The 23,018-nt window shown below is 39.8% G+C and overlaps 1 protein-coding gene across 1 annotated transcript; it reads left to right on the top strand.

Moving 5' to 3' along the window:
• The first annotated feature begins 21,486 nt into the window (after positions 1–21,486).
• LOC110690054 lies at positions 21,487–23,013 on the top strand. The gene has a single exon (XM_021866881.1). It carries the CDS (start codon positions 21,487–21,489, stop codon positions 23,011–23,013), a length of 1,527 nt encoding a protein of 508 aa, XP_021722573.1.
• The last annotated feature ends 5 nt before the right edge of the window (positions 23,014–23,018 follow it).

The following is a 23,018-nucleotide window of genomic DNA, read 5'->3' as shown; positions in this document are numbered from 1 at the left end:
ACCCGGGTCCACGGCCCATGCCACATGGCGCTGCCATAGTGGCACGGTGCCACGTGTGCTTCCATGTGCGCTGCCACGTGGCACGCTCCTAACACTTGAAATCCCACAATAGACACATACACAAACACTAACACAAATTTGAACTATGAAGACATTAGCACAGACAAGATTTAAGAGGTCTAGAAGTACATTTTCTCACGTTTTAGCAATAAGAAATTTAGAAAGAAAAGGTTTGACAATGCAAAGGGAACAATTTACAAGAATAATCTACAATTAGAAATTCCAAGTTTCGTGCAACCAATTGTAACATGTGTATGCATTAAAAGAATTACAAAAACTGGTATAATTTTGCTGCCATTCCATCTTACTGTGCATTTTTTTTAGCTTCCAATGAATTTGAAATGAACTTAACTAAATACACCAAGTATTAGAAGTCTTATTGTCGCTGCTAAACTCCTCTTCACGAGGAAGACTACTCCAGCCCCATCACTCACCTAGCTATGTTCACATGTGAAGGGGAATTTTGGGAGTTTACGTGTTCATAATTAAATGTATAACACTCCGATAATGTAAAATAGAAGCTTAACAATCATAATCATTTGTATAATATAGATAAAAGACGAACCAGGGCTCACTATCTGCACGCACGCCGTCTTTAGTGTCGTTGTTATCTAAGGATTGAACAAGAAGTTTGCTAAGCATGAAATTGCTTATTACTTACACAAATACTCATAAATTAACGGTGTGTTTGGATTGAAGGAAATGGAGGGAAAGGAAGGGAAGAGAAATGGAGAGATGGAGTATCTTTCATTTGGATAGCAAATGAAGAAGGGAGGGAATTGCAGGAGAGAGAAATGGAATGATTAAGTTGTAGGAAATTGATCCCTGCAACAATGGAGAGATTTGGAAGGAAAACTCACCATTCTTCTCTCCCCTCCTCTTCTCCTCCCTCCCCTTCTTTTCCATCCCCTTTCTTTATCCAAACAAATTGTAATGAAATTTACAATTAGATTATTTGAAATTATGTAGAATAAAATTAAATAAAATTGAAAGAAATACCGTAATCGAAAAATATAATGAAACCAAAACCCTAGAACTTGGGGGAAAAAATATACTTAACTAATGTTCAACAAAATATATCCGAATTAGAAACTAAATTATACCTCACTAACTGTAGTGATTCAATCAAATTTGAACTAAAAATTTAAGAATTCATGAGGATGAGCCGATGAGATAGTGCAAGACTGCATGAGGCTGAGGGTCTTACTTCTAAATACTGCTCTGTTCTTCAGTTTCAATTGAATCATGATTTCTTAGAAGCGTCTTTTATTTTTATTTTACCATTATTATCTTCTATTTTAATATTTTTTGGTGAAATGAAGTGCCTCCCATTTATAAAACATACTCGGTAAATTCATAAAAAAATAAAAAAAATATTCAAAAGAAGTAGATATATTTATATAGCAAATGTGTTACATAATATTACATGAAAGTGTTACTCTAAGAAAAGTGTTACTCTAAAGTGTTACAAATTACATTGTGTTACATACAAGTGTTACCTATCATCTAAATGCTACAAAAGTGTTACTTAAATATATGTTTGTTTCTTGACTTATAAAGTGTTACCACAAAATGTTACATTAGGCCAATTTTGTAGTAGTGGGAGTGTATATATTGATGGAAATTTGTGCGGAATATATTAATGCATCTAATTGGAAACTAATAATCCCGCCTTTGCCTTGTCTTCTCAAAATAATTCCACCTTTTTGAATTCCTATAATAATCCCACTTTTAACCCTCATCTTCTTAAAACAAGCCTTTTACCGATTTATGAAATTAGTAACTTGTTTTAGAAGGTGACTTGCCACAAGTCATCTTCTAATTGACCCAAATTTAATTTTTTTTTTTAATTTAAAAAAAAGGAAAAAAATAATTTTCCCTCCCCACCACCGCATCACCAGTCCGGCAGTCCCTCCTCTTTCCCACCTCCCTTTTTCTGTATCACTACCATCGTAATCCCACTTCAGCTATCCTACAACCCCTTGTAACATTACACCGATCCTCATTGTTGCAGTGGTCGAATTTCATGAAGATGAAATTTTATTTTTATAGTATACTAATGGACTATGGACAAAACTATCGTCACTTGGATTCATCCTGAGTCATTTTCCACTCAATTAAGCAGAAAGCGCCACATAGCTTGCCGACGAAGTGACCAGAAACTGTGACATAAAAAAGATAGTTTGAATTTTAAAACAATCACACTATCATTGTTCTTTGCTCAAACAAAATCATGTCTACTCCACTATAATTTCCTCACTTAATTCTCTTTTATCCTCTTTAAATTAACCAAATTCTGGTTTCCTTTCTTCACAAAACCCACCACAATTTATCTACTTTTTTAGTTTAAGCAATGGCGATTTCCACTAGTTTGAGCACCATTTGTGAAGGTGGTCAGATTTTGAGATTGGGTGGGTCTACTGGACCAAGCGGTGGTGTACGTAGTGGAATGGGTTTGTGTGGTGGGTCAGCTAAACCAGTCAGGTGATGGTGTGGTTGGACAGTGGTGTTTATAAGGGTTGTAGTGGTCGATTTTGATCACGGTGGAGTAGGTCGTTGGGACTACTAACCCTAACCAAATTAGAAATTTATAATACCTAAACTCTTCACTAAGCTAGTTAGTGGCAAGTAAAGGGTCGAACCACAAGGACTAAGTGTATCAATCTATGCTAATTAGACTACTAGGATGATCAAGAAATAGAGAGAGGAGAATCTAAATACTACTTAGAGCAAATAACGAAGACTAGGTAAATTGGAATCAAATTACATGAATGGATTCAACGACATTGCAATTAGATGAAAATGATCTCAATTAGGAACAATTAACACACTCAACTCATTCTCGCGCAATTAAGCATGTTAATTATCCTACTAAACTAATTCACTCTCGTGCAACTAGCCTAGCATAGGTATGGAGGAATTTAGACTCTCAAACAACTCACTTTCGCACAATTGATTGAAAGCACAATTAAGAACTTAGAATCAATTAGCTAGAAAGATTCTAATCCATATAAGCATCATCCACACACAATAATCAAGAATCAATTGCATATAAATCACAATAAATCATTCAATTTATCAACATAATCTTCATCCAAATCCCTAGAATAAAATCTAAACTAACATGATAAAAGAACATGAAAGGCAAGGTAAAACTAGAAATAAAGCTAAAATTAAACTATTAAACTAATTAACAACTCTAATTAATAAACAAAAATAAGAAATAAAGGAAAGCATAAAAGATGAGAGAAAGTTAGGAAGACTCATTGAATATATGTGAAATAAAATCCACAATTAGCTTCTTTAACCTCTCAAAATTCCATGAAAAATCCAAGATTTCTCTCTCTAAAACTAGTCCTAAACTAGAGAGAGTCCTAATGTAATACCCCGTATTTTTATACATATTTTCCTAATTAATTATTATTTTCTAAAAAGGGTATTTTAGTAATTCAACTTATATTTAAATCTTGGAGCCAAAATGATATTTGAATTTTGGCACCAGAAGTATTTTAAAAATAAATTATATTTTGGATAAGATTTATTATCCATTTATCCTATTTTAAAAACCGGATTATTTAGATATTTCAGATATTTTAATTAAGGAAAAAGTTATATTTTATTATTATTTTAATAAGTCCGAAAATCTCATTTATTTGAGTGATAAATTTCGGATTTCCCTATGTGAAAATCTGATTTTATTAGTTAAATTATTTGGTGAATATTTGATATTTTATCATTTAATTATTTTATACAATAAATATTTTTTACACAATTATTTTAATTCCTTAAAACTAGCAAATAATTTCCTAAATACTAAATAGGAGGGCTGAAAATATGAGCTTAGGAAAGCTCAAAAATTTCGGCCATCCCATGTAGATTTTGGGAAAAATATTTTGGTAATTTGTATTTTTAATTATCTCCTTAAAATCTCCTATTTTCCTTAATTCTAATTCTCCATCTTTTTAATATTCAATTATTATATTTTCTTGCCATTCATTCTTCTTAATTATTCCCAAGTAATTCCAATTTCCTTAATATTTTTCATGACATAAATACCTTCCATATTCAATTATACACAATCTCTTTAATATTAAAACTTTCCTTAAATCTTTACTCACTTCTCCAAGTAATCCCTTAAACCCTACTTACCATAATTCTTCCTACATATTACTACCCTAATTCTTGCATGATCTAGCCTATAAATACCCCTTCATACCTCTCACATTCTTCACACCAATTCTCTTCTTTTCTTCTCCTCAATTTTACACAAATTATCCCGTTTATCTTTGAAGCCAATTTTCGAGCACTTCCGATCAGTTTTGGGGTATTTACGTTTCACAAAAAATTGTTTCTCTCAAAAACTCCTTGAGGTTAGGCTCAAGAATCACCCAATTCGGAGTTATAACGAAGGAGTTATATCCTCTGCAAGTTCTTCCTACTTTTTCCAACGAAAATCCAATTCTTCTTTCTCCTTGGTTTCTTATCTTTCTTCTCCTTTTCTCTTATTCAATTATTATTATTATTATTATGGGAGATTAATATAAAATTATTATGAGAAGTTTTAATTATATAAAAATCAGATTTTAATGATGTTTTGTGGAATTAATTTAAAACGTTCATGTACATATTGTTTCGGGGTTTTCTGATGTCCTGCGGGAGAGTTACAATTCCGAGACTGGAACCGGACGCCTGTACCTGCAAAATAACGGAGACTCCTGTGAGCTCCGCCTCCAACGGTCAAGTTAGTACCTGATTAAGGAGTAATTAATGCGGAAATTAAAGTAATAAGGTCTCTCTAGGTGAGAGTGTTTAATGTAGGTAATCTGCTTTGTTAGCGAGATCAGCCGGTTATTAATGTGTTCCGTAATGTTTTTCGCGTGTCCCCTTAATGAGGATTAAGGGAGGTATTTATAACCTTGGGAAACGTGTCCATCCTAGGTTTAGGTAAACCTAGGGCTGATTGGGCTTCCCTCGGAAGTTGGGCATGGGTGGCCGGGTTCTCCATTAGGCATGGAGTATGCCACATGTCGTGACATAACAGGTCCAAGGTGGACGAATAAGCGCGTGCCACGTGGCAAGTCCTGACAGTTCCAACTAGGAGACACTTGGCAGGACCTGATTGGTCCACTTGGCGCATTCCGATTGGTGGGAGCAAAATCCCCTAATCATTTGCCCCTCACAGGTGGCACGTGACTGGTCACGTGTTACCTGTGACAGGTGTCGCACAGTAACGGGCGACGGCCTGCTACAGGTGTCAGTCGGCGAAAGGACTAGAGATTTTCCCGCCCAAATTTTGAATTCTGGAAGTGACCCTTCGCCTTCTCACTTCGCCTATATAAGGGAGAGTTGCCTTGAGTCATTTTCACACTTTGAGAACTATTTGAGAACATTCGGACCCCTGCAATCCCGTCAAGGTCAAGGGTGCCGACACCCCTGACCGCCTCCCTTTCAGCCAGAGGAACTTCCCTGATCATAGACTTGGCCATCTCTACCAAGTCAGGCCCCTGGGGGGGTCCTTGCTGAGGTATACTTAGCATATTTTTGAGTATTTGAATTTTCTGGACGCCTGTTTTCTTTTTTGTTTGGAAACTGACGCCTGTTTTTTTTTGTTTTTTACTTAGGCCCTGCTCCGAGTTAACGGCCTTCGCAAGCCGCTTGATCGGAAAAACAAAGAGGTAAAGGCTGCAAAAGCTATGGCCGCCTCTGACTGTGATAAGGCAATGTTTCAAATTGCCCAAAATGAAGTACTGACCATTGATATTCTTTATTATCAGGCGCAGGCTACCGCCGCTGTTCGGGCTCAGTTAGAGGCGGCCCAGAAGAAGAATGACGAGCTGGAGGCGACCATCACAAATCTCCAGGCCGAGCTGAAACCTCTTCGCCTGAAAATGTACTCTTACGAAGCCATGGAGAAATCCTTGGCGAGCGTAAAGGAACGCCTGGTGACCCAGGAGAAGAGTCTTACCCAAGAGCTCTCGGAAAAGGCCGAGCAAGAGAAGAAAGAGCTGGTCCGGGAGATGATGGAAGACTCCGCTCAAATCCAGCGCATGACCTGGGGTCGCCTCTTCCCCAGTGCCGACTTTGCCTCTTGGGAAAGAACGTACCGCCAGTGCTCGGATGCATATAATCTACAGATCCTGGCGGCTGCTGAAGAAGAGGCGTTGGGGGGGGAGTCGGAGGAGGAGGAGCCGGTAGTGGCGCTTGTGCCGCTTGGGGGTAAGGCATCAAAAAAGGATGCAGATGAAGCCGAGTCCAGCAAGAAGAGTGCTGACCAGGCGGCAGCTGCTAATACTGAACTGCCCCCTTCTTAAGCTTTATGTATTCTTTCCACGGCCTGCGTGCCGTTTGCTTTGTATTTACCCGGCCAGGGGGCCGGGGCTTTGAATATTTTGCTGGTCTTCAATGACCGACTTATTTTTAATGAATTTTTGTTTTGCTTCAAATTTGTCTAAGTATACCATATCTAATATCCAATTGTTTACTAGACCGACTGTTTTACATGGCCAAACGTTGCAGACAGGTACAGATAGTTAGTACGCCGCCTATGCCCCTGGACGACTGGTTGTCTGTTTCCAGGATAGACGATCAGTCGGCCATTTATCCAATCGGTATTCGAACTATTTTGTCTGGATCCTTTTTAGGCAGGCGGGCCTGTCTTTTTGTAATTTTAACCAAGTAGGAAAGTGGTCTGACCAAGTAAATAAAGTATTACCTAGTCGTCAAGGAATTGAGTAGTAGAGAAAACAAGCGGCGGGCACCGGTTGTTTCCCTTTATTGCCAATGTTGTTGGCTTTTAACTCATAATTTTTTAACCTAGCAAGAGTAGTGATTGAGGGCCTCTGCTTGTTAAAACAGGCGGACGACTCATACCTTTTAGGCTCCATACTATGTTTGAGTGACTATTAAGTTAACATAGGAGTTACTTAGTCTTCGTCACAATCTAGATTGAGTAGTAGAGGTACCAGGCGGCGGAGGACGGCTGATCCCCTTGATTTTCCAATGTTTGTTGGCTATTAACTCAATAGGTTACCTAGTAGGAATAGGGGTTTGAGTGCCCCTGTTTGTTAAAAACAGGCGGACGACTCAAACCTTTCAGGTTCCATACCAAATTTGAGGGAGTGACTTATGAGATAACGTTGGAGTTACTCAGTCGCCGTCACTTTTGTTTGAGAAGTAGAGGTACCAGGCGGCGAAGGCCGGCTAGACCCCTTGATTCGCCAATGTTTGTTGGCTATTAACTCAATAGGTACCCCCTGTATTTATCCCAAGTAATACAGGCGGTCATCTGACTCAGATGTCAACTGCTACCACTGGTTTGGTTAGTGATAGAGTTATCCTTGTCTCAAAACGGCTACGTGGTTGCCCTTGGGGACAGTCGTATAGGTGCCGTGTAATTAGTTTATAGAACAATGTTCCACCCAAAAGGGAGCTGCTCTCTGCGACGAATTTCATCCGAATGGATGTCGTCGGACGCCTGCTATGATGTTGGGACAGGTCGTATTAGTTTTGTAGATTTGATCAGTTGGCTTGGCGCCTGGTCTGATCATTCGGCCTGTGGCCTTGGTAAGTTCTTGGTGAACGTAGGTGCTAAGTAAAAGGAGGGTAGTCGCCTGTTAGGCACAGGGTCGGCCAGGCCCTAATCTTTTTAGCCAAGTATTGTGAGCAAAATACTCAATGGAGAGTAACCGACTGTAAAGGTACAGACGGCATGCCCCTCTGAAGATAGAGTGAAAAACTCAATGGAGAGTAGCCGACTGTTTGTTAGTAAGCGTGCCCCTCTTAGTACAAATTGAATAGCAAGTGCACTTTTATTAAGTAGCTCTTGACTATTTACATCATTCAAAAGAAATATTTCTTAAGATTATCTATATTCCAAGTTCGAGGCAACGGTTGTCCGTCTGGTGTCTCCAGACGGTAGGTACCGTTCCTGACTTCCTCATAGATTCGGTAGGGTCCTTCCCAGTTGGGAGTTAGTTTGCCAGACTCATTAGCCCTACCAACTGCTTCCATTTTTCTAAGTACAAAGTCCCCTACTTTGAGTGGACGCCTGTGTACTTTTTTATTGTATGATCTAGTCATTCTCAGGCGATAGATCTCATGGCGCAAGACAGCATTGCCCCTCTTTTCAGGAAGTGAGTCTAATGCCAGGCGCATGGCTTCCCAGTTTGCCTCTTCGTCATATAGCATCACTCGAAGAGTCGGCTCGTAGTGTTCTATTGGAAGAACAGCTTCCGCACCGTAAGTTAGGAGGAATGGAGTTTCTCCAGTCGCCCCTTTTTCAGTCGTCCTAATGGCCCAGAGAACATGTGGTAGTTCATCCGCCCATAGGCCGCCTGCTCGTTCAATCTTTTTCTTGAGACCGCCTGAGATGATTTTATTAAAGGCTTCTACCTGGCCGTTTGCTTGTGGACGGCCGACAGATGCAAAGTAGTTTGCAATTCCTTGATCACCCAACCAGCTTTTGAGAACAGGCGTCTCAAATTGGGGACCATTATCAAAAACCATAGACATGGGAACCCCGAACCGAGTGATGACGTTTTTCCAAATGAATGAAATTACATCTTTCGTCTTGATTCCCTTTACAGCCTCCGCCTCTACCCATTTAGTGAAGTAGTCGACGGCAACAAGTATGTACCTCCTTCCGCCTGTAGCAGGCGTATATGGACCCAGAATGTCCATGCCCCACTTAGCAAACGGTAGTGGGCTGTGAATGGTAGTGAGGTCAGTAGCCGGACGGTGAATTAGTTTGCCTAACCTTTGGCACTTGTCACATTTTTTCACCATCTCCATTGCATCTGCTTCCAAAGTAGGCCAAAAGTAGCCCTGCCGCCTTGCCCTTTGAGCAAGCATCCTACCACCTATATGAGAAGCACAGTAACCAGAGTGAAGATCATCTAGTATCTCTCGTCCCTTTTCTGGAGTAACACACTTTAAGAAGGGTTGAAGGTACCCCCTCTTGTGAAGTTCTCCCTTTATCATTTCAAAACAGGTGGCTCGTTTTTTCAGTGCTGCCGCCTGTTGAGGATCATCCGGCAGTGTACCGTTTGTCTGATATGCCCTGATTGAATCCATCCAGGTTGAGCTTCTGTCTAGGATTCCAATAGGGTTTTCCTCGATGCTTCTCTTCTCCATTACTTCCCAAAAAACAGTTCGAGGAGTATCAGAGGAGGCGGATGATGCTAATTTTGACAGTGCATCCGCCTGGTTGTTTTCTGATCTCGGCACTTGGATCAGATGGAAATCCTCAAGGGAGCCGACTGCTTGTCGGACCGCCTGTAAATACTTGATCATGGCCGGATGGGTTGCTTCGTATTCGCCATTGTACTGACTCGCTATCAATTGTGAATCGGAACAGGCGTCTATTTTTCTTGCCCCTGCCGCCTTGCACATGCGGATCCCGGCTAGTAAAGCTTCATATTCTGCCTCATTGTTTGAAGCCTGAAAACTGAAGCGTAGAGCATACTCGAACCTGTCGCCCTCTGGCGACTGACATATGACGCCTGCTCCACAACCATTTGAAGTAGATCTTCCGTCCACATATACCTTCCATACTTGGTCTGGAACTTGAGAGTCAGGAGGACGAGTCATCTCTACAATAAAATCAGCAAAGGCTTGCCCCTTCACTGCTTTTCTAGGCTCGAAAGTAACTTCGAGGCTTTGTATTTCTATGGCCCATTTGATCATTCGGCCTGACGACTCCATGATGGTCAGCGGCCGCTTGATAGGTTGGTCTGTATACACGACGACTGTATGTGCCAAAAAGTAGGGCTTCAATTTTTTAACAGCCATGAAGAGTGCAAGACCAAATTTCTCCACTAGGGGATACCTCAACTCGGCATTTTTCAGTACGTGACTGACAAAGTAGACCGGGAGCTGACAGCCGTCCCTTTCAGCAAGGAGAACAACGCTTAACGCATGATCAGAGACAGCCAGGTACATGTATAGAACCTCTTTGGGCAAAGGGCTGCCCAGCCTCGGCAAGGAATGCAAGTGAACTTTTAATTTCTGGAAGGCGGCCTCAGCATCCGGCCCCCATTCAAACCTTGCCTTTTTCTTAATTGCCTGGAAAAAGTATAGGCATTTGTCGCCTGATCGGCTTAGAAATCTTCCCAAGGCCGCCAGACAACCTGTTAACTTCTGAACCTCTCGGATGATACGAGGCGACTGCATGTCAATGACCGCCTGCACCTTCTCAGGGTTCGCCTCTATTCTTCTCTGATTGATAAGGAATCCGAGAAATTTCCCAGACTCAACTCCAAATACACATTTCTTGGGATTGAGCATGACATGGTGCCGCCTGAGTGTGGCGAAAGTTTCTCGGAGGTCCGACAGATGATCTTTCTGAAGTTTAGTTTTGACAATCATATCATCAATATATGCCTCGACGTTTATCCCAATCTGATCAAAGAACACAGTGTTTATCATTCGCTGGAAGGTGGCCGGGGCATTCTTAAGACCAAACGACATGACCGTGTAACAGTATAACCCCTGATCAGTGACGAAGACCGTCTTCTCCTGATCTTTCTTCCATAAGGGAATTTGATGGAAACCAGAATAGGCGTCCATGAAACTCATCAAGGCATGGCCGGCTGTTGAGTCGACCAGGTTATCAATTTTAGGCAGAGGGTAACTGTCTTTGGGGCACGCCTTGTTTAAGTCTGTGTAGTCTACACACATTCGCCAGGTGCCATTCGGCTTTTTAACAAGCACCACATTTGCAACCCAGTCTAGGAAGTAAAATTGCCGAATAAACCCTGCATCAAGTAATTTTTTAACTTCGGCGGCTGCCGCCTGACTTCTTTCTTCGCCATGGTTCCGCTTCTTTTGCCGTACCGGCTTCTTTTTCGGATCCACGGCGAGTTTATGTACCGCCAGATCAGGACTAATGCCTGGCATTTCATGGACTTCAAATGCAAAGATGTCCTTGTATTCTTTCAATAGGTTGTGAAAGTCGTCACCAAGGTTTCTCAGAGCAGTCGTCCCAACTTTGACTGTTCGGTCAGGACGTGAGCCGTCTAAGATCAGGTCCGCATGCTCACCAGCCGGCTGAGGGCGGAACTCATCCGGCCGCTCCTCTGCCAATGATTGCTATTTTCTTGCTTTTCTTGCGGACTCTGTCTGGGACGCCTTTCTCTTTTTGCCGCCTGCTTCTTGAACAGGCGCACTCTCCTTGACATTGTCAAGGTCTGTTTTTTCACCACTTGACCCAGTGGCCATAACAGTGGGCTTGACATCCGAGAGATAGCACTCTCGGGCCATCCTCTGATCTCCCCTTAGGGAGCCGACTGTTCCATTATCCCTCTCAAACTTGAGCAACATTAGAGACGGGATTATAACAGCCTTGGAATTATTCAGGGTTGGTCGACCCAGAATCATGTTGTAGGCCGAGAGTTCCTCTACTACTAGGAACCGGACTACCATGTGTCGTCCTTCCCCTTTTTCGCCCAGGCGAATGGGTAAATCTACTCGTCCTAGTGGGTGGACGACTCCTCCTCCAAACCCTACTAAAGGGTGGGAGGCCGGATGTATGCAGTCAGTCTGATATTTCAGTTTCGACAGACATTTGCTGCTGATGAGATCTGAGGAGCTCCCGGTATCTATGAGGATTCGGCCAACTCTCTGGTTGGCCACTTTACATTCAATAACGAGAGGGTCGTCATGCGGCCCCCTTACCCCTCCTAGATCCTCTTCAGTGATGACAATCTCAGGAAATGTATATTTGGACGGCCGTTCTTGGTGAACGGAATTTACATCTAACCGCCTTATATTATCTTTGTTGCCCCTAATAGTGGGGCCGCCTCCTGAGAAGCCGCCTGCAATGGTGTAGACGACTGCATCATCTGTATCGGAGCTGTCGGCCTGTTGATTCTTTTTGGCCGACAGCTTTTTTGAGGAAGTGTTCCCCGTAGATTTCTTGACATAAGTGTCAAGATCACCTTGCTCAGCCAGGCGGTCTAGGTACCGCATAAGACTGATGCAGTCATTGGTGTGATGACCAACGTCATCATGATAAGCACAGATTTTATCTTGGTTCCGGTTGTTTGCAGAACCCTTCATGGGGACCGGCTTCTCTATTGAGATCTGTCCCTTGATTTCTTTTAGGATAAACTGGTTATCCTTGTTAAACGCATACTTTGGGGAGTATGGTTTGAATTCTTTTTTCTTTTTCTGGGCCGGCTGTTTAGAGGAATCAGCCGCCCAGACCTCTTTTCTTTTCTCATCTTTGTTAGATGACTCTTTCTGTCGTCCTTCTCTTTTGTCGAACCTTTTCCCGTCCGACTGTTTTATCGTACAAAGATCAGTCGCCTGTATATAGGCTTCTGCTTCAATCAAGGCCTCTTGAAGAGTCGCCACCCTTTTTCGAACTAAATCAAATTTGAAGGTAGACCCGTCTTTGAGACCTCTGAAAAAGTCAGTATAAGCTACCTCATCCGGTAACCCTTGAATCTGTATTCTCATCAGGTTAAACCGCCTGATGTAAGAACGAAGTCCCTCCTTCTCGCCCTGCTGGATTGTTCCCAAATCAAGGGTCGTTTTCTTCGCAGGGATGTTCATGGCGAAGTTGGAGGCAAATAAGTAAGCAAGCGTCCTGAAGCTATTTACACAACCAGTCGGCAGGTTGCCGAACCATTGCTGTGCAATTCCTTTGAGAGTCGCTGGGAAACACTTGCACCAAGTGGGATCATCCAACCCTTGAAGGTACATCAGGTTGGTGAATGCCATCAGATGGTCTTCTAGGTTAGTAGTGTCGTCATAGGCGCCTACTAGTACATTTTTCACTTTGGCCGGCTGAGCGGCTTCATTAATTTCCTTGGAGAAGGCCAACGGCTGTTCACCAAGTCTAAGAAACCGTAGCTGTCAGTCCATAGGTTGGACGTTTTTTGCTGCAGGTCCACCAAATGGAGGTGGCTGCAAAAAATACTGTTGTTGCGGCACAAATGGTAAGTTTGGTACCGCCTGAGCACTATGAAAGCCGGACTGACGGGAGGTGCCGCCTGACTGACTCTCATGGTACGACTGAGTATGCCTCATCGAGGCATTTCGCAAACTGTCTTGAAAGTTTGAAGTAGAGGCCGACTCTGACAATCGGTCACTCTTCTTCTGCTCTAGCAGTAGCCGAGCATCTGTGAATGTTTGCTTCGACCCGTCCGCCTGAATATGACGAACAGGTTTCCTATTTCCTGTAGGATAACGGAATTTTGTGAAATCAAGGGCAGGTGGCTCCCGCTTCCTAGATTTAAGATGAGGAGTCGCCTCTCGCCCTTGCACTGGCTTCCTTTTCAGTGAAGTGGAGGGTTTCTTAGCCGACTGCTCCTTGACTGGAGCAGTCGACTTCTTGTTGATCAACTCTTGAATCTCTCCCTTGAAGTCCCTCATGAAGGTCATGAGTTCGTTCCTTGTGAGGGGAGCAGACCCATCAGTCGGCTGTTGCCGAACAGGCGGTGCGCCTGCTGGCTCACTTCCAGTTTGAAGATGCTCCCGTTCCCTCCTTTCGGTATGACGGGTACGTCGGGCCCTTAGGGTCCCGTCTGAAGCTGTATGAGCTTCAACTTCAAATTCACTTTCGGTATCATGGTCCGACTGAACTTGAGGGTCGTCTAGGGGACGCCTCTCTTCAGGAGTCGGTACAGACTTGGATGCCATCTCTGAAGTACTCTCCCCACAGACGGCGCCAAATGTTTCGGGGTTTTCTGATGTCCTGCGGGAGAGTTACAATTCCGAGACTGGAACCGGACGCCTGTACCTGCAAAATAACGGAGACTCCTGTGAGCTCCGCCTCCAACGGTCAAGTTAGTACCTGATTAAGGAGTAATTAATGCGGAAATTAAAGTAATAAGGTCTCTCTAGGTGAGAGTGTTTAATGTAGGTAATCTGCTTTGTTAGCGAGATCAGCCGGTTATTAATGTGTTCCGTAATGTTTTTCGCGTGTCCCCTTAATGAGGATTAAGGGAGGTATTTATAACCTTGGGAAACGTGTCCATCCTAGGTTTAGGTAAACCTAGGGCTGATTGGGCTTCCCTCGGAAGTTGGGCCTGGGTGGCCGGGTTCTCCATTAGGCATGGAGTATGCCACATGTCGTGACATAACAGGTCCAAGGTGGACGAATAAGCGCGTGCCACGTGGCAAGTCCTGACAGTTCCAACTAGGAGACACTTGGCAGGACCTGATTGGTCCACTTGGCGCATTCCGATTGGTGGGAGCAAAATCCCCTAATCACATATAGTTGGGGGTTTTTAATTATTTGTTAATCTTATATTGATTAAGGTTATATTTATTTGTAGGGTGTGTTTGATCAAGGTTCTTGAGGTTCTTTTTGTGTGGTTGTTCTAGCAAGGATCAAGGTACGTTTAGGTGGCTAGATATCTTTGAAAGTGATTAGTTTGAATAACATGTTTTACATGATTTGATTGGTGATTGAATTAAATTGATTTGAATTATGATTTTGAAATAAATTATGTTTGGAGGTATAGATTTTAATAAAAGCATTTTTGAATGATTGATTTTTCATTTTTTTGAATGGTTTGGATTACTTATCGTGTTTAAATAAAGGAATTGATTTTAAAAGGTTTGTTGAACTAAATAAAGGTTTTTCAAGGAAGTTTTGTTGATTTTGAAAAGTTATTAATATGAGGTTTTATTCTCAAGTATTTATTTACGAGGTTCGATTTTGAAATTAAAAAGGATTTTTGAATTTCATTGGAACTATTGGATATTAAAAGGATTTATTGAACCATTGAATTATTATTATTATTATTAATGTTTTTAAAGCATGTTAGTAATCCCACTATGCGGATTTGGTTTATATATAAGGCATTGGACTTTGTATGACCGGGTCTTTCCTCAAGAATAGCCTTGTAATATAAGGAGACTAGCTTGGGGGGTGTGCACACTTAGGAGAGGAATTGGTTCAATTGGTTTATTATGAGGAATTGGTTTTTAATATGAGGAATTGGTTTTTTTTAAAATAATTGATATTGGTTTTATTGATATTGGAATATTGAGAATCGGTTTTGAATCATGAATTTTGAATTTATTGGATTAATAATTGGAATTGGTTTAAAAGCATGTTTGCAAATAAATTGAATTTACAATACCTTGCACTTATCGTACTTAGCATATTTTGCTAATCTGAATTTCTTATTTGTTTTGGTTCGCCCTGTTTACTGTAATGGTAAGCAGTGTTGACTATTTTCAGGTGGAGTCATGAATGAGCATATGGGAGTCCAGGGATTTGCTTCACCTAGTTTATGAATGTTGGTCTTGTCTTTATTTTTGAGTACTCATAACAATGTTACTATTTTTATAAGTATTAATAAAATAAAGTTGAATTTCTGCTTCAAGTTTTGTTGTTGAGTTAAGTAGTTTGAGTAGTCTTACGTAATCACGCAGCGGTAATATGCCCAAATCCTATCTCTACGGTATAATTATACCTATTATACTAGTATTTCCGTAGAGGGGGATTTGGGGGTGTTACACCTAATCTAACCATAAGAGAGAGAAAATAAAAATGAGACTAAACTAAACTAGGGTGAATAATTGTTAAGATAGTATTAAACCCCAAAGGGGTATTTTAATACAAGCTAAAATAAAATAAAAAAAAATAAAAAAGAAATAAAACTAAAACTAATTAAAATAATTAAACAACAAAAATAAAGAAAAAAAAAGTAAAAGGAAATGAAAATAAAAAAAGAAAAACAAAAGTAAAACCCACGAAAATCCCCCCAAGTCAGACCCATGAAAATCCCCCCAAAAACATCAGCTCCCAGAACCCCTTCTTTTAGTTTTGGCTGATCTGATTTCTTGATCTTCCATCACCACGCATCATCACCGTCGATCACCTTAAATCAGCAACATCATCAATAGCATCATCAAATCATAGCCATTAGATTAATTGAAACAATCGTGACCGTCGAACTTAATTAATCCGTACGATTAATCTCGATAGAAACCCGCTAATTCCAAGTTTCTGATAAACAAATAACGTTTCTCTACGGGATTATAAGTCATTTTGGACATTAATAAGTTTGGGGTTTAATAGTAACTTGGACACGCTTACTCAGTTTATAAGTCTTATGACGTGGAATGGATGATTGTAAAATAATTTTCTTCATTATCAATTTACTAGTGAATTAAATTATGTCGTCCATGCTAATTTGTGTTTATCACCGTAATTTGTAATTAAATTGACACATGACTAATTTTATTTTTCATATGTATTGAATGTTAATTTATTAGTTTTTCGTGTTTTACAATTAATTTAAATAATTTGCTTCATTATCAATTTACTGGTGAATTAAATTAGGTCCTCCATGCTAATTTGTGATTATCATCGTAATAGTTGTTGTGGGTATTTTTGTAGTTGTGATAAAAATGCCTAGAATTGCTGGAATGAAGCGTAGACGAAGTGGCCTTGACCTGAAAGACTAAAATGATGTTGTTGAGTATACTGTAAGTGTTCTGTAGGTGTGATTTAATGTTTTGGTCCAATTTACATAAGCAGTATTTATTTTAGTGTGTCACCCCTTTGTCGTTTATTTTATGAAGGTTGTCCAGGACAAAGATGTTTCTGATTTAGAAACAAAGGTATCACCCCTAACACTTAAATAAATTTGGTGATTGGTATACATAATTTTTAAGGGTATAGTAATCATGTGTGTACATGCTTAAATTTGGGTGCAGATTAGTGTTCCTCATACAATCAAATTGTACCAAGAGTTGTTTAAGGTATTGCTCGGTAGTGTAGTTATTGTCATACAAATTAGTAGGACAATAACAAGTACAAACACAAAGTTGATTATGTGAAATGTATATATGTTCTTATCCCCCCTTTCTTAAATTATTAATAGGATGATATGCTGAGTTGCAGGGGTTTAGTGAAAGGGAAAACTAAGGTGCTCATTGAGCAAGCTAAGGGATGTCATAGAGTAAGTTCATATATATGTTCTGTTGTTTTTAATGATTCTTTTTTATCAATTGTATCTGTATATGTATGTGTATATATATATATATATATATATATATATATATATATATATATATATATATATATATATATATATATATATATATATATATATATATATATATATATATATATATATATATATATATATATATATATATATATATATCGTATGTAATGAAGGAAATCTTTTCTATCTATTGAATGATCAGCCGCCCAATATGAATTGCCGGATTGAGTCATTTGGTCGTATTTGTCAAAAATTTGACGATAGGAGAAGACTATGGGTTCATGAAATGGGGTTTGGTGGTCTACTTAATCTAGCCTTAGATATGCATTTGCCAAGGCAGTTGGCTTATTGGATTATGACAAGGATTGATCCTATAAATAATGTAATGATTGCATCGGATGGGCATGAGTTTAAGTTTTCAAAGAATCAAGTTCGATGGATTTTCGGAATTCCAAATGGTCCTAAAACTGTTCCAACTACGAAAACAATGACAGAGGAGGTTCGAGTAAAGGTCCAACAGATACTAACGGTTTATGGTAAAACATGGAAGTCCAAGTCTAGCAAAGAATATAGCAAGATATACACTACTGTTGGTATTCCTGTCAACAATTTAATAATGGATCGCTTAGAAGGGTACTTTGAGGTTGATGATGAACAATTTTTTAAAACTTTGTTTTTGATTTTATCCCTAGAGATGGTGTTGTGTCCTACCCAGTCCCCTCGCCTAGCTGCTGATTTACTTCCTGCGATTACTTGTGCCATGGATGCACAGGAATATGACTGGTGCTCATTAGTTTTATCAAAATTTATAGATAGTGTTTCCACTTTTGCGCGCCGTTTCTACGCTAATGGATTTGCTGGCGAATGTGGTGGATGTTTAATTTTTGCTGTGGTATGTATTTTTCCCAACTTTCATAATATCTTTTGTTGTTTGTATAAAGATATGTTGTTAATTAATTCATTTCACAGATATTTTATTTGGATTGGCTTGTTAGAGCTCCGATTGACTGGGATGTTATTCCTAGGATTAAGGTATGGAATATGGAAGAAATTGGTAAGGCAGCAAAGGCAGACAAGTTGAGTTCTGGTGACTATGGAAAGTTAGGGGTAATGGATGATTTTTTATTACAATTCCTAGGACTATAGTATGCCTCGATTTGATTATTTATTATTTATTGTGACTTATAACCTTTGTTATAGCAGTTACTTGACGTTGCACACGGCGAGAAACACCCACGTGCTGCCCGTGATTCGGAGGGGCCTATATCCATTTCGCAATATACTGTGAGTACTTGTTATTTAACATACACATTGTAAGGTCTTTACATGGTTATTGTAAAAGCAAATTTTGTAATTTCATTTTAACGATGTAGGATGAAAGGCCGAACAGTAGTCGTTTCAAAGACTGGCGAAGGAAGGGTGCAAAACGCAATATGTAGAGTATGTATTATTGTGAGTACGATAGTGCAAAAAGCAATTTATTCTTGTAATTTATGTTTTTTGCATTTGAGTTGTAAAACATTTTTCACCAAAAATAAATGTTGGGGAAACAAGTATTTGTTTTAATAATTCATAAAGAACGACACTTATAAAGAATGATTATCATAAAGAATGAAACTTGTCTGATCAATCTCGATCATATATTCAATCATGGTCGATCCTCTTGATCTTGTATTCAAACATGTTGTATTCAATCATGACCTTATCATGATTTAGTAACAGTTGACCTTATTGTTTATGGGTTAATGGATTGAAATAAAAGGTAAACAGATTTTAAAACAAGTGATGTCGTGAAAGGAATGGTGTCCTTCGAACAAGTGAATTATTCTGATAGTGGGTTCATAATTATAATAAAGCTAATATATTCAGTAAGGTCAAGTGATCGGAATGCCTAGGTGAAGGCAGCTTCCGATCAATAATATTATTGTATAATTAATATTACAGCGTAATTAATCTTGACTGAACCCTTCGGGTCACACCCAAGGAATGAAAGAACCGACTCGACGAATTAATTCGGAAGAAATTAATGAGTCGCCCGAGTAATAAATATTTAGACGTCGGAAATTCGAGCTTGGAGCGTCAAAACTGAGCGTCGGAGAATTTCAAATGTCGAGCCAAAATTTAGGATTTGGTGAGACGGGAAAATACTTCAAGTAACAATTAAAATCCTAGCCACGCGAAAGGCTAGGAAAGTGCGCCAAATAGGAGCGTGCCACGTGGCAGTACACATGGCAAAACGGCATGTGATAGCACGCGTGGCAGCCGCCAAGTGGCAACCGCCATATTGGCGGCCACCTAGTGGCAGCCACCAAGTGGCAGCGCGCCACAGTGGCAACGCATGTGGCAAGGGTCGTGGACCCGGGTGATGGGTCATGGAAACGCGCCAAAAGAAAGTGGCCTAACCGAACCTAACTTGGGGCTCAAGGTGACACATTGTTAGTTCACAATGCATATGAAATGCCTTGGGGACCAAAGTGAGAAAGTGGTCCTCACCTAACCATGTGACACTTGTTACTTGTTCCTTGGTTTATTAAACTAAGGGTTGAATTCATCAATCTTTCCATATAAGATCTTTTTGTGAAAAAGTCCCACATTGAAAGATGAGTGGAATTCACAAGCTATCCTTCCTTATAAATAGCCAAAGCATGTCTTGAGAATTCTTTGCTTGAGTAGGAGTTCAATAGGGCATTGCATTTGCAAAAACCCTTAAACTCATATAATACTCGGGTTTTGGTCGGGCCTCGCTAACCTCGAGGCAACGGACCTAAAAGTCGGAAGTCGTTTTTGCGGGTGGATTTCCGTTGGAGGCTCTCGTGTTTTCGAGGCTAAGCTTTCAAGTAAGAGTCCATTTGGTCGGGCGAAGCACGCTCCAAAAGGTAATCGTTTTATCTTAATCTTGTGTTTAATTTAATTATATATATGGTTTTATTTATTGCGACTGTGGTCTTGTTTTTGGGTTTGTTTCCGCGATGAGTCGGACTCACCAAACCCCAACATGTCGGCCCAAAGATATTAATAGTTATTGTTGCTATATATCTTCTTCACTGTTGGGGCACATTATGGCCCATAAACCATAATGTTTGATTTATGTTGTTAGTGGGTCAGTTAATAGGTAAAAGATTTATAAAAGTTGTTATATGGGCTAAACAGATCTTAACATGTTATTTTTTGGATTGGACCATTAATTAAGTATCTCATGTGTTGTTGGGTCAGTTCCTTCCCCATCTAAACGGCACAAAATATAATTAATTGTATAGACTTAATTTTCTTAAAAATACAGGGTTTAATTAATTATATACTTAATTTTCTTAAAAATGCAGGATAAAAAATAAATCTGATAATTTTTTTTTCATTAAATTAAAAACTTCTTCAATTTCTCAAATCTACTAAAGAACAATAAACCAAAGTGAAACCAGTAATATGTAGTTGTATTGTATCTCCCATTTCCTTCCAATATCATCTTCTTGTAGTGTTACTAGCTTTATACATTTACTAAATATTATTACAACATAACCTCCAATTACACCACAATTAGATCGTCCTAAAATTGACCATGAATTTATCCTTTGGAAAATCACTCTTGCCAAGTGTATTGACACCCGAGTTTCAGTTAGTATCAAAACGTTGGGCATATGCACATCAATAACACGTAAAAGAGACCCCATAAAACTTTTCCTTCCCATATCATGACAATTCCATATAACGACTACATTTTTTGTAAAAAGATATATTAGTATATTTGGTAAATATAAGATTTAGATAAAATCTGATTTTATGGTAAATATATCTTACTACCTCCGTTTTTTTTTTATGTGCAACTTTTGCACTAAAAACGGTTCACGAGGCAAAAGATTGAAGGGCAAAGATTAGGAAAAGTAAGTGGGTTTAATTAAAGTAGAAGGAGAGAGAAAGTGTGGACCACACCTTAATGTTGGGAGGGAAATTTCCCCCCAAAAACCCACCGGAAAAGTAAATTGGTGGGATTTTTTGGGGTGAATTTTTTGTTTCCCCCCCTTTTATAAAAATTTGGAGGGTAAATTTTTTTCAAGCTAATTTTTAGGAGGCTATATAAACATTCATGCCCCCATAATTTTCTACCATTCAGCATTAAAGGAGGGAATAAAAGCATCCTCCATTGTCAACCAATAATTACAATCAATATTGTTTGAAGGTGGGTGACACATTCCACCAAAAACTGAGTTTCTTCCCAAAAGATTACAAATTCTTACATAAACCGTTACGGTTAGCATAATTACACACTACAAACTATTGAAAGCTTTACAAAAACAGGGCTTCTCTGTTGTCCTTCCTGCACAGGTGGGTTTAGTGTTCATCTTCAACCCACACAACTCAGCAGGGCCCTTACTGCACCCCCTGTGCTGTAGAACAGAAATGGCAGAAAATGATGATTCTGTTTTTTTTTTATATCGAACACATTCTACATGAAGAACAGATGGCAGAGTTGTGGTTTGAGGAAGAAGAAGAAATGCAGGATGCAGGCATTTGGGAGTACAACTCAGAAGATGAAATCATGGAGGGCAACCAAGAAGAAGAACAACAACAGCAACAACAGGCAGACACTGATGTTCAACAAACACAAATGCAACAGCAAGCTCATGGAGGGACTCATAGTGTATGTAGAAAGCAATTAACATTGCAGCAAAGAAGGAAAATCGTAGATGCAATTTTGGTGAAAATGAACAATGGGACATTACCAAGGGGTCACATGAAGCAATTATCATCTGAATTCAATGTTCACAAATCAACAATCACAAGAATTTTCACAGACATAAAAAGGCAGCTGGCATTAGGGGACTTGATTGATGTCAGGACTAAAAAAATTGGCAAAACAGGGAGAAAGCCATTGCAAATTTCTGATGAAACTCTGCAGTCAGTCCCACTACATTTAAGGCAGACAGAAAGGAGCTATGCAGGAGCATTGAAGATCAGTCTTAGTACAGTTCACAATTTGAAGAAGAGGGGAAGGCTAAGAACACACACATGCTGCAACAAACCATTGCTTACAGCAGACCATAAGATTGCCAAACTAAGATGGGTTTTGTCACATATAAACCCAGCAACAGGGCATGAGGACCCCACATTTGTTGACATGAGGAATGTCATACACTGTGATGAGAAGTGGTTCTACTTGAACCCTGACAAAAGGAGGTTTTATCTACTGCCAAGTGAGGATGATCCCTACATGGCAGTTCAGTCAAGAAGATTCAAGCTCAAGGCAATGTTCATGGCAGTCATAGGGAAGCCATTATATGGCATAAATGGAGAACTGTTACATGATGGGAAGTATGGCATCTTCCCATTCACTGTCCAGACAGAAGCACAGAAATCAAGCAAGAAAAGACCAAGAGGGACTATGGAAACTAAGGCACTCTCGAACATAAACAGAGAAGTAATCAGAGAGATGCTAGTAACAAAGGTCATTCCAGCAATCATGTCAAAGTGGCCTGAAAGTCTGCCCAAGGATGTGGTCATCCAATGGGACAATGCAAGGCCTCACCAAGTTCCTACAGATGATGAGTTTCTGGCAGCAACAACAGCTAATAGGTTTAACATTCAATTTGTTTTTCAGCCAGCTCAGTCCCCTGATTTGAATGTCCTTGACTTAGGGCTATTTAGGTCTATACAGTCTTTGCAATATCAGTCTTTTCCTAGGGACTTAGATGAGCTGGTTGCAAAGGTGAAAGAGTCTTATGACACATTTAACCCCCAGGTTAACAAGTACATCTGGGTTACATTGCAAAAATGTATGATTAAGATACTCAAGGCTGAAGGTGGTAACAAGTACAAAATACCACATATGAACAAAAAACAGCTGGAAAACCTAGGCAATCTTCCAGATTTGGTAGAGGTTCAAAAGAAGGATGTATTGGAGGCTGTGGAGTACCTAAACACTATGTTTAGGCCAGCAAATCAAGGGACTCAAGAACTCACAGAAGATTTGGAGGTGGATGCAGATTAGGAGAC

Source organism: Chenopodium quinoa, unplaced genomic scaffold, assembly GCF_001683475.1.
Source record: "Chenopodium quinoa cultivar QQ74 unplaced genomic scaffold, ASM168347v1, whole genome shotgun sequence".
Classification (NCBI taxonomy): Eukaryota; Viridiplantae; Streptophyta; class Magnoliopsida; order Caryophyllales; family Amaranthaceae; genus Chenopodium; species Chenopodium quinoa.
This window is presented reverse-complemented; position numbering and strand designations above follow the sequence as displayed.